Source organism: Nerophis lumbriciformis, linkage group LG04 (assembly GCF_033978685.3).
Source record: "Nerophis lumbriciformis linkage group LG04, RoL_Nlum_v2.1, whole genome shotgun sequence".
Taxonomy (NCBI): Eukaryota; Metazoa; Chordata; class Actinopteri; order Syngnathiformes; family Syngnathidae; genus Nerophis; species Nerophis lumbriciformis.
In genome coordinates, this window is record NC_084551.2 from 65,994,286 (window position 1) to 66,007,340 (window position 13,055).

Here is a 13,055-nt window from a genome sequence, read left to right on the forward strand (position 1 = left end):
CAATAGGGTCTCAGCTAGGGATGTTGATGTCATATGTTAATCTGTTTCCTGACCAAAAATTGCCTGAACTCATCTGTCGACTCATCGCATTTTCTCAGCTTGGCCCGTCGGGCTGTCATGTGAGATGAACGTCCTTTGGGAGGGTGTCGAGCAAAGCAGTTTGTCAACGAAGGACAAATCATGAGACGTTTATGAATCATATCTAGACCTCATTACTCCATCCCTTTTTCACAAGTAGGCAAGCTGGAAACCCCAAGCAAAGAGGCCCGTTCTAAGCTAAAGAAGAATGACAAAGAGCAACTAAAAAGGGGGGGACATATTGGACAAAGGGGATGAAACATTGCCAAAACAAAAGCTGGAGGAAAAAGAGAAAGTGAAACAAAAACAAAAAAAGCAAATGAAAATGATTAATTTCCTCACCTCCCTGAACCAATAATAGGTAGGTTCCTCCGAGGAGCTGGCGTAGCATTTCAGCGCCACGTCGTCCCCGCGCCGCACTTTGATTTGCTGTTGGAGGCTGAACAATCTGCCAAGGCCCACTCGGAACAGCTGCGGCTCCCTTAAATCTACAAGGAGGACATGAGATCACACACTTGTAGTGTCGGAGGCAGATATTTACATATATCCGAATTTAAGTTGTACTTCTTCCATTTCTTCGTCATATTTGAAAACAGCTCGTGTTTTCCACTTCTTCTCTTGATGCTCTGTCAGCAAGCAGACTGTGTGTGTTAACCTTGAGTTCTTTGGAATGTATTATGGCTAGGGGAGACGTTGTGCTTGTGTTATGGCTAGGGAGGGGGAAGGAAAGAGAGGTTTTTGGCGTTGGGGGAAGACAGGCCATTTTTGGGAGGCGCGATAGAATGTTCGAGGGTTAGACTGGTCTCAATCAAAATGTATATTGGCAAAGCTTTGAGAATATACAACAAAATACCTACCGTATTTTCCGCACTATAAGCCGCACCTAAAAACCACAAATTTTCACAAAAGCTGACAGTGCGGCTTATAACCCGGTGCGCCTTATACAGGTAAAAGCCAGTAAATTAGAATATTTTGAAAAACTTGATTTATTTCAGTAATTGCATTCAAAAGGTGTAACTTGTACATTATATTTATTCATTGCACACAGACTGATGCATTCAAATGTTTATTTCATTTAATTTTGATGATTTGAAGTGGCAAAAAATGAAAATCCAAAATTCCGTGTGTCACAAAATTAGAATATTACTTAAGGCTAATACAAAAAAGGGATTTTTAGAAATGTTGGCCAACTGAAAAGTATGAAAATGAAAAATATGAGCATGTACAATACTCAATACTTGGTTGGAGCTCCTTTTGCCTCAATTACTGCGTTAATGCGGCGTGGCATGGAGTCGATGAGTTTCTGGCACTGCTCAGGTGTTATGAGAGCCCAGGTTGCTCTGATAGTGGCCTTCAACTCTTCTGCGTTTTTGGGTCTGGCATTCTGCATCTTCCTTTTCACAATACCCCACAGATTTTCTATGGGGCTAAGGTCAGGGGAGTTGGCGGGCCAATTTAGAACAGAAATACCATGGTCCGTAAACCAGGCACGGTTAGATTTTGCGCTGTGTGCAGGCGCCAAGTCCTGTTGGAACTTGAAATCTCCATCTCCATAGAGCAGGTCAGCAGCGGGAAGCATGAAGTGCTCTAAAACTTGCTGGTAGACGGCTGCGTTGACCCTGGATCTCAGGAAACAGAGTGGACCGACACCAGCAGATGACATGGCACCCCAAACCATCACCCAACCATGCAAATTTTGCATTTCCTTTGGAAATCGAGGTCCCAGAGTCTGGAGGAAGACAGGAGAGGCACAGGATCCACGTTGCCTGAAGTCTAGTGTAAAGTTTCCACCATCAGTGATGGTTTGGGGTGCCATGTCATCTGCTGGTGTCGGTCCACTCTGTTTCCTGAGATCCAGGGTCAACGCAGCCGTCTACCAGCAAGTTTTAGAGCACTTCATGCTTCCTGCTGCTGACCTGCTCTATGGAGATGGAGATTTCAAGTTCCAACAGGACTTGGCGCCTGCACACAGCGCAAAATCTACCCGTGCCTGGTTTACGGACCATGGTATTTCTGTTCTAAATTGGCCCGCCAACTCCCCTGACCTTAGCCCCATAGAAAATCTGTGGGGTATTGTGAAAAGGAAGATGCAGAATGCCAGACCCAAAAACGCAGAAGAGTTGAAGGCCACTATCAGAGCAACCTGGGCTCTCATAACACCTGAGCAGTGCCAGAAACTCATCGACTCCATGCCACGCCGCATTAACGCAGTAATTGAGGCAAAAGGAGCTCCAACCAAGTATTGAGTATTGTACATGCTCATATTTTTCATTTTCATACTTTTCAGTTGGCCAACATTTCTAAAAATCCCTTTTTTGTATTAGCCTTAAGTAATATTCTAAATTTGTGACACACGGAATTTTGGATTTTCATTTGTTGCCACTTCAAATCATCAAAATTAAATGAAATAAACATTTGAATGCATCAGTCTGTGTGCAATGAATAAATATAATGTACAAGTTACACCTTTTGAATGCAATTACTGAAATAAATCATGTTTTTCAAAATATTCTAATTTACTGGCTTTTACCTGTATATGGATTAATATAAATATTTATTTTCATAAAGTTTCGGTCTCGCAACTACGGTAAACAGCCGCCATCTTTTTTCCCCGTAGAAGAGGAAGCGCTTCTTCTTCTACGGTAAGCAACCACCCGCCCCCGTAGAAGAAGAAGGGCGCGGGTATTACGTTTCATTTCCTTTGTGTGTTCCATGTTGATATACGACTCCATGCGCGCCCACATCACAGATGGTGTCAAAAAACAAGTGAAGCACACAAATACAACACTCGCCGTCATTCCGGGTGGATTAACCAAAGAACTCCAACCGCTCGATATTGGTGTCAACAAGGCATTTAAAGCACGACTGCGAACGGCGTGGGAACAATGGATGACCGAAGGCGAACACACCTTCACTAAGACAGGGAGACAGCGCCGGACGACATACGCCAACATCTGCCAGTGGATCGTAAATGCCTGGGCGGATATTTCGGTCACAACTGTGGTCCGAGCTTTCCGGAAGGCAATGACTTCGACGAGATTTTGGATCCCGTATTCGCCCAACTTTTTAATTCGGACACCGAAGGAGAAGAATTCGAGGGATTTATGAATGAAGAATAACTTCAGAAAGTGAGCGTTATGTTTATTTTGTGTGTTGTGACATTAACGTTCGAGCAACATTAAGTTATTGATGTTATTGCTCTGCACTATTTTGAATTTTACTATGTTTGTGATTGCACATTTGCACATTACCGTACATTTTGGGAGTGAACAGAGTTGTTAGAACGCTGGTTTTTAATATATTATTAAAGTTTGACTGACCTATCTGACTGTTTTTTTTGACATTCCCTTTAGCGCAGTTAGATGCGGCTTACAACACGGGGCGGCTTATAGGTGGACAAAGTTTTGAAATATGCCGTTCATTGAAGGCGCGGCTTATAACCCAGGGCGCCTTATGGTGCGGAAAATACGGTACATGCATTTCATTGGACATCATAAAAAGGGTGTATCATCACATGAAGTTCAAGTTAAAGTACCAATGATTGTCACACACACACACACTATGTGTGGCGAAATTATTCTCTGCATTTGGGAGGTGAGGGGAGCAGTGAGCAGCAGCGGTGGCCGCGCCCGGGAATAATTTTTGGTGATTTAACCCCCAATTCCAACCCTTGATGCTGAGTGCCAAGCAGGGAGGTAATGGGTCCCATTTTTATAGTCTTTGGTATTACCCTAGAGGTGAGTTCTGCTTTACAACCAAAGATGGGTCTATGGAGCAAGAATAAACCTCACTTTGAGTTTGACATAGTAAAAAAAGAAAGCCTCTCGGTGGCTCACTGTCCACCATAATCAATAATAATGATACAGTAATAGACTTATTGATACGCCGTGTTGTGAATGATGGCTCTTTTTCCTCTTTTCCATCTTAATGGAAGACCCTCGCTGGTCCAGCTCCTCCTTTCTAATCTCTATGCCTCTTATTGATTACTGCCGCCAGGAGCCCCCACAGCGCCGTTTGAGGTCGATCGCGGATGATGGAGGACGCCGATAGTCTGAGCGGCTGTGCCATGGATGCTGTTTCACGCAAAAAAGTGCAGTGCACTGATCAACCCCCCCCGCCCCCCTCAGTACACTGTCCCCAGATGCACTCACAGTGTACTTTGAAGGAGAGGTTCTCGGAGGTTTTGTTGGAGCCCTTCAGCGTCTCGTCGCTGGAAACGCAGCGGAAGAGGCTCTCGGAGAAGCTGGACGCTCGGGGGATCTTCAGCACCATCCTGTCCTGGGCTCGCTCCACCTCCAGCGAGTACGGGCTCCAAGAGGACTGCGTGACCGGCTGCCAAAGCTGGAGCCACTGTTGACGCAGGCATGAATAAATAACAAAACAAGCAAATAAGTTAGCAGAAAGGTGTCAAACTCAAGGCCCCAGGGGGGCCAGATCCGGCCCGACTTGTGAAAGCCTGGTTGGTAGTAATGTGGATACTTTCTTTTCTTACTGAATGTTTTAATTGTTTCCATTCTGACAGACATGAAATTTCATATGTTTTGAACTGTGATATACAGGACAACCCTGGTTTACATGTTACAAAACGTCCTTTTGGTTGCTGACGTATGACACATACAGTATGTGCACCAAGTAAGCATAGATAGGGCCTAAACATTTTTTTTTATTATTAATTCGTCAAAAAAAAAGAAGTGATTTTTGAAAATTACAAAAAAAAATCGGGATTCCAATGTGATGAAAAAAAACATTTTTTAGCACCTATAGTTATTATGATAGTTTGTAAAAATAACAATACATACCTAAATATCTGCGACGTATGACACATACAGTATGTGCACCAAATAAGCATAGAGATGGCCTAAATATTTATTTTTTTAAATTAATTCGTCAAAAAAAAAAATTAGGTTTTTGAAAATTACTAAAAAAAAATCGAAATTCGAATTTGATTAAAAAAAACATTTTTTAGCACCCCTAGTTATTATATACCATATGATAGTTTGAAAAAAATAACAATAAATACCTAAATATCTGCGACGTATGACACATACAGTATGTGCACCAAGTAAGCATAGAGATGGCCTAAACATATTTTATTTTTTATTAATTCGTCAAAAAAAATGAATTCGAGTTTTGAAAATTACTAAAAAAAATCGGGATTCGAATGTGATAAAAAAAACATTTTTTAGCACCCCTAGTTGTTATATACCGTATGATAGTTAAAAAAAAATAAAAATAAATACCTAAATATCTGCGACGTATGACACATACAGTATGTGCATCAAGTAGGCATAGAAATGGCCTAAAAATGTTATTGTTTTTATTAATTCGTCAAAAAAAATGAATCCGATTTTTGAAAATGACTAAAAACAATTGGGATTCGAATGTGATAAAAAAGAAATTATTTTAGCACTTCTAGTTATTATATACCGTATGATAGTTTGTAAAAATAACAATACCTAAATATTTGCGACGTATGACACATACAGTATGTGCACCAAGTAAGCATAGAGATGGCCTAAATATTTATTTTTTTAAATTAATTCGTCAAAAAAAAAATTCGATTTTTGAAAATTACTAAAAAAAAAATCGAAATTCGAATTTGATTAAAAAAAACATTTTTTAGCACCCCTAGTTATTATATACCGTATGATAGTTTGTAAAAATAACAATAAATACCTAAATATCTGCGACGTATGACACATGCAATATGTGCACCAAGTAAGCATAGAGATGGCCTAAAATTTTTATTTTTTTTATTAATTCGTCAAAAAAAATGAATTCGATTTTTAAAAAATACTAAAAAAAAATCGGGATTCGATTGTGATAAAAAAAAATTTTTTTACCACCCTTAGTTATTATATACCGTATGATAGTTTGTAAAAAATAACAATAAATACCTAAATATCTGCGACGTATGACACATACAGTACGTGCACCAAGTAAGCATAGAGATGGCCTAAAAAAATGTTTATTTTTTAATTCATTCGTCAAAAAAAATTAATTCGATTTTTAAAAATTACTAAAAAAAATCGGGATTCGAATGTGATAAAAAAAAAAAAAAATTTAGCACCCCCTAGTTATTATATACCGTATGATAGTTTGTAAAAATAACAATAAATACCTAAATATCTGCGACGTATGACACATACAGTATGTGCACCAAGTAAGCATAGAGATGGCCTAAAAAATGTTTATTTTTTAATTAATTCGTCAAAAAAAATTAATTTGATTTTTGAAAATTACTAAAAAAAATCGGGATTCGAATGTGATAAAAAAACAAACATTTTTTGGCACCCATAGTTATTATGATAGTTTGTAAAAATAACAATAAATACCTAAATATCTGCGACGTATGACACATACAGTACGTGCACCAAGTAAGCATAGAGATGGCCTAAACATTTTTAATTTTTTTATTAATTTGTCAAAAAAAATGAATTCAAGTTTTGAAAATTACGAAAAAAAAAATCGGGATTCGAATGTGATTAAAAAAAACCATTTTTTAGCACCCCTAGTTATTATATACCGTATGATAGTTTGTAAAAATAACAATAAATACCTAAATATCTGCGACGTATGACACTTACAGTATATGCACCAAGTAAGCATAGAAATGGCCATAAAAAAAAATAATAATTAATTCGTCAATATATAGAAAATAAATTTGATTTTTGAAAATTACTAAAAAAAATCGGGATTCGAATGTGATAAAAAAAAAACATTTTTTAGCACCCCTAATTATTATATACCGTATGATAGTTTGTAAAAATAACAACAAATACCTAAATATCTGCGACGTTTGACACATACAGTATGTGCACCAAGTAAGCATAGAGATGGCCTAAAATTTTTTTATTTTTTAATTAATTCGTCAAAAAAAACAAATTCGATTTTTGAAAATTACTAAAAAAAAATCGGGATTCGATTGTTATAAAAAAAACATTTTTTAGCACCCATAGTTATTATGATAGTTTGTAAAAATAACAATAAATACCTAAATATCTGCGACGTATGACACATACAGTATGTGCACCAAGTAAGCATAAAGATGGCCTAAAAAAATGTTTATTTTTTAATTAATTCGTCAAAAAAAATTAATTCGATTTTTAAAAAATACTAAAAAAAAAATCGGGATTCGAATGTGATAAAAAAATATATATATATTTAGCACCCCCTAGTTATTATATACCGTATGATGGTTTGTAAAAATAACAATAAATACCTAAATATCTGCAACGTTTGACACATGCAGTATGTGCACCAAGTAAGCACAGAGATGGCCTAAAATCTTTTAATTTTTTAATTAATTTGTCAAAAAAAATGTATTCGATATTTGAAAATTACTAAAAAAAATCGGGATTCGAATGTGATAAAAAAATATATATATATTTAGCACCCCTAGTTATTATATACCGTATGATAGTTTGTAACAATAACAATAAATACCTAAATATCTGCGACGTATGACACATACAGTATGTGCACCAAGTAAGCATAGAGATGGCCTAAACATTTTTCAATTTTTAACTAATTCGTCAAAAAAAATTAATTTGAGTTTTGAAAATTACTAAAAAAAATCGAGATTCGAATGTGATTAAAAAAAAACATTTTTTAGCACCCCTAGTTATTATATACCGTATGATAGTTTGTAACAATAACAACAAATACCTAAATATCTGCGACGTATGACACATACAGTATGTGCACCAAGTAAGTATAGAGATGGCCTAAAAAATGTTTATTTTTTAATTAATTCGTCAAAAAAAATTAATTTGATTTTTGAAAATTACTAAAAAAAATCGGGATTCGAATGTGATAAAAAAACAAACATTTTTTGGCACCCATAGTTATTATGATAGTTTGTAAAAATAACAATAAATACCTAAATATCTGCGACGTATGACACATACAGTACGTGCACCAAGTAAGCATAAAGATGGCCTAAAAAAATGTTTATTTTTTAATTAATTCGTCAAAAAAAATTAATTCGATTTTTAAAAAATACTAAAAAAAAATCGAGATTCGAATGTGATTAAAAAAAAACATTTTTTAGCACCCCTAGTTATTATATACCGTATGATAGTTTGTAAAAAAAACAATAAATACCTAAATATCTGCGACGTATGACACATACAGTATGTGCACCAAGAAAGCATAGAGATGGCCTAAACATTTTTTATTTTTTAAATAATTCGTCAAAAAAAATGGATTCGATTTTTAAAAATTACTAAAAAAAATTGGGATTCGAATGTGATAAAAAAAAAATTATTTTAGCACTTCTAGTTATTATATACCGTATGATAGTTTGTAAAAATAACAATACCTAAATATCTGCGACGTATGACACTTACAGTATGTGCACCAAGTAAGCATAGAGATGGCCTAAAAATTTTTTAATTTTTTAATTAATTCGTCAAAAAAAATGAATTCGATTTTTAAAAATTACTAAAAAAAAAATCGGGATTCGAATGTGATAAAAAAATATATATATATTTAGCACCCCCTAGTTATTATATACCGTATGATGGTTTGTAACAATAACAATAAATACCTAAATATCTGCGACGTATGACACATACAGTATGTGCACCAAGTAAGCATAGAGATGGCCTAAAAAATGTTTATTTTTTAATCAATTCATCCAAAAAAATTAATTTGATTTTTGAAAATTACTAAAAAAAATCGGGATTCGATTGTGATTAAAAAAAACATTTTTTAACACCCCTAGTTATTATATACCGTATGATAGTTTGTAAAAATAACAATAAATACCTAAATATCTGCGATGTATGACACTTACAGTATGTGCACCAAGTAAAAAACATTTTTTAACACCCCTAGTTATTATATACCGTATGATAGTTTGTAAAAATAACAATAAATACCTAAATATCTGCGATGTATGACACTTACAGTATGTGCACCAAGTAAGCATAGAGATGGCCTAAAATTTTTTTTTTTTTTAAATAATTCGTCAAAAAAAATGGATTCGATTTTTAAAAATTACTAAAAAAAAATCGGGATTCGATTGTGATAAAAAAAAATTTTTTTAGCACCCTTAGTTATTATATACCGTATGATAGTTTGTAAAAATAACAATAAATACCTAAATATCTGCGACATATGACACATACAGTATGTGCACCAAGTAAGCAAAGAGATGGCCTAAAAAATGTTTATTTTTTAATTAATTCGTCAAAAAAAATTAATTTGATTTTTGAAAATTACTAAAAAAAATCGGGATTCGAATGTGATAAAAAAAACAACATTTTTTGGCACCCATAGTTATTATGATAGTTTGTAAAAATAACAATAAATACCTAAATATCTGCGACGTATGACACATACAGTACGTGCACCAAGTAAGCATAGAGATGGCCTAAACATTTTTAATTTTTTTATTAATTTGTCAAAAAAAATGAATTCAAGTTTTGAAAATTACTAAAAAAAAATCGGGATTCGAATGTGATTAAAAAAAACCATTTTTTAGCACCCCTAGTTATTATATACCGTATGATAGTTTGTAAAAATAACAATAAATACCTAAATATCTGCGACGTATGACACTTACAGTATATGCACCAAGTAAGCATAGAAATGGCCATAAAAAAATAATAATAATTAATTCGTCAATATATAGAAAATAAATTTGATTTTTGAAAATTACTAAAAAAAATCGGGATTCGAATGTGATAAAAAAAAAACATTTTTTAGCACCCCTAGTTATTATATACCGTATGATAGTTTGTAAAAATAACAATAAATATCTTAATATCTGCGATGTATGACAAACAGTATGTGCACCAAGTAAGCAAAGAGATGGCCTAAATTTTTATTTTTTTTTTATTAATTCGTCAAAAAAAACAAATTCGATTTTTGAAAATTACTAAAACAAAATCGGGATTCGAATGTGATAAAAAAAAAAAAAATTAGCACCCCTAGTTATTATATACCATGAGATAGTTTGTAAAAATCACAATAAATACCTAAATATCTGCTTGTCAACTTGACTTACGATGTCAAAGCAAGTTATCCATCAATTTGTACGTACAAAAATCAAATAACCAAATGCATAGGCAATAATGTAATGAGGCAATTGTACTTTTATATTCTTACATTCACTGTTACAAGCGGCCCTCGATGAAAACTAGTTCAACACCCCTGAGTTAGCACCAGGTCAAAAAACATAGACATTTGTGGCTGTAGGCAACATCACGGTGTAGTAGTTTTCAATTACCGGTAGCTCCAGAAGATGGTATTAGAATCCCCGGACCCTTGCAACAAATGCTTGTTAGACAGTTGTAGTCACAGTGTTTGTTGTGTGTACCTCAGAGAAAACTTCGAATTGGACTTTGCTGATGTCGTATGCTTTGTTGGAGTAGACACACTCCAGCCGGGTGCTGTCGTCCTCCAAGATGACCTTCTTCTGTCCTTTTATCAGCAAATCGCCTGCACAAAAAATGCATTCATTCATTTCCTGCACCGCTTGTAGAGGTGTGTAGAGTAGCCCCAAAAAATTGTACTTAAGCAAGACTACGCTACTTTAGAGTAGGGGTCTCAAGTAAGGCTGAAACGACGCGTCGACGTCATCGGTTACGTAAATACGTCGACGCCGTTTTTGTGCGTCGGCGCGTCGCATATTTACGTCACACTACTGTCATGGCGGAGCGCAAAGCAGACGATGCGAGCGAGGGGAAAAAAGCACGCCAAAAGTGTGGGAGTATTTCAATAAACGGCCTAATAATGTTGTTGTATGCACACTGTGTCGAGCGGAAATGGCCTATCATAGCAGCACAACGGCTATGAACGAACATTTGAAAAGAAAACCCCCGACAGCGTTCTTGCCATCACCATCAACAAGTCAATCGTCCGCGTGCGTATACGTTGTCATCATTACACAAAAACATGAATGTGACATTTGTATCTGCGTTGTAAATTCATAAACTAAAGCACCGTTTCGCTCTGAGAGGCGCGTTTGGCGTGCCTGTTCAGTGTTTACAAAGACGCGCTCCTCTTTAACGCTGTGGAGAGGCGGCGGCGGCGGCGAGCGAGCGGCGAGGCGGGGCGCGCCGGGAGCGACGCCGCAAGAGACAGGGGACGACGAGCGAGCGAGGAAGAGGAGCTGAAAAGCGAGGAAAGAAAGAGAAAAGAGTTGGAAGAGAAAAGACTTTGTGTAAAATTAAAAGATTGTAAACCTGGCAAAGCCGTCTGGCGTTCAGTCTGTCGGTCCTGAAAGAACCCCACGGCACAAGACGTGTCACAAACGCTAACGTTAATTAGTTGTGCAAATACCTTTTACAACATTAACAGTTACATATACTATGTACAAACCAACAATTAACTTTCACTTTAATCATACTATCATTGTTGTGTTATTAAGCAAAATAAGCAATACTTTTACTTTTGTTGAAATGTTTACACTGTACACTTTTTTGTATTGGATGTTTAGCTTTATTTTTGCACATTTTAGCAAATAAGCAATACTTTTACTTTTGTTGAAATGTTTACACTTGTTACAGAATATTTCCGTTTTGCACTTTTTTGTATTGGATGTTTATCTTTATTTTTGCACATTTTAAAGTAAAATAAGCAATACTTTTACTTTTTAAATGCTTATACTATTCCAGAATATTAAGATTTGCACTGGATGTTTACTTTTATATTTGCACATTAAAAAGCAAATAAGCTACTTTTAATTTTGTTAAATGTTAAAAGTTTGAAATGTTTACATTGTTACAGAATATTTTGTCATGTTGTTGTCAATGTTGACTGAGTGGCCATACTTTTTTTTTTGTAAATAAAAGCCATGCCTTTTGAAAAAACTGGCCTACATTTATTTTTTCCTCTTCATTTTAAATTAAAAAAAAAAAATCGGTAAAAGGAAAAATAATCTATAGATTAATCGAAAAAAATAATCTATAGATTAACCGATTAATCGAAAAAATAATCTATAGATTAATCGATAGAAAAATAATCGTTAGCTGCAGCCCTAGTCTCAAGCACGCAGGCTCGTATTTTGCGTGCCTCTACTTAGTGCGCATGTGTCAAACTCAAGGCCCGAGGGTTCCAGGTTCGATCCCCGTTTCCGCCATCCTGTTCACTGTGCTTGGGCAAGACACTTCACCCACCTGCTCCCAGTGCCACCCACACTGGTTTAAATGTAACTTAGATATTGGGTTTCACTATGTAAAGTCACTAGAGAAAAGCGCTATATATAAACATAATTCACTTCTTTCTTTCCATTTTGACAGGAAAAAAATAATTTATTGCAAGCCACGCTGTTGTAACACATGGCTTGGCATTGTCTTGCTGAAATAAGCAGGGGCGTCCGTGATAACGTCGCTTGGATGGCAACATACAGGTAAAAGCCAGTAAATTAGAATATTTTGAAAAACTTGATTTATTTCAGTAATTGCATTCAAAAGGTGTAACTTGTACATTATATTTATTCATTGCACACAGACTGATGCATTCAAATGTTTATTTCATTTAATTTTGATGATTTGAAGTGGCAACAAATGAAAATCCAAAATTCCGTGTGTCACAAAATTAGAATATTGTGTAAGGCTAATACAAAAAAGGGATTTTTAGAAATGTTGGCCAACTGAAAAGTATGAAAATGAAAAATATGAGCATGTACAATACTCAATACTTGGTTGGAGCTCCTTTTGCCTCAATTACTGCGTTAATGCGGCGTGGCATGGAGTCGATGAGTTTCTGGCACTGCTCAGGTGTTATGAGAGCCCAGGTTGCTCTGATAGTGGCCTTCAACTCTTCTGCGTTTTTGGGTCTGGCATTCTGCATCTTCCTTTTCACAATACCCCACAGATTTTCTATGGGGCTAAGGTCAGGGGAGTTGGCGGGCCAATTTAGAACAGAAATACCATGATCCGTAAACCAGGCACGGGTAGATTTTGCGCTGTGTGCAGGCGCCAAGTCCTGTTGGAACTTGAAATCTCCATCTCCATAGAGCAGGT

The 13,055-nt window shown here is 35.7% G+C and overlaps 1 protein-coding gene across 3 annotated transcripts in view; it reads right to left on the reverse strand.

Moving 5' to 3' along the window:
* Positions 1 to 13,055, reverse strand: part of LOC133593836 (uncharacterized) — a 57,064-nt gene that overhangs the window by 32,577 nt on the left and 11,432 nt on the right. For all 3 annotated transcript variants that reach the window (XM_061946560.1, XM_061946581.1, XM_061946571.1), the window contains 3 exons: positions 10,406 to 10,527; positions 4,230 to 4,428; positions 421 to 566 (listed from right to left, as the gene is read on the reverse strand). In XM_061946560.1, coding sequence (XP_061802544.1) covers positions 421 to 566; positions 4,230 to 4,428; positions 10,406 to 10,527 — 467 coding nt within the window. The remainder of the gene's footprint in view (positions 1 to 420; positions 567 to 4,229; positions 4,429 to 10,405; positions 10,528 to 13,055) is intronic.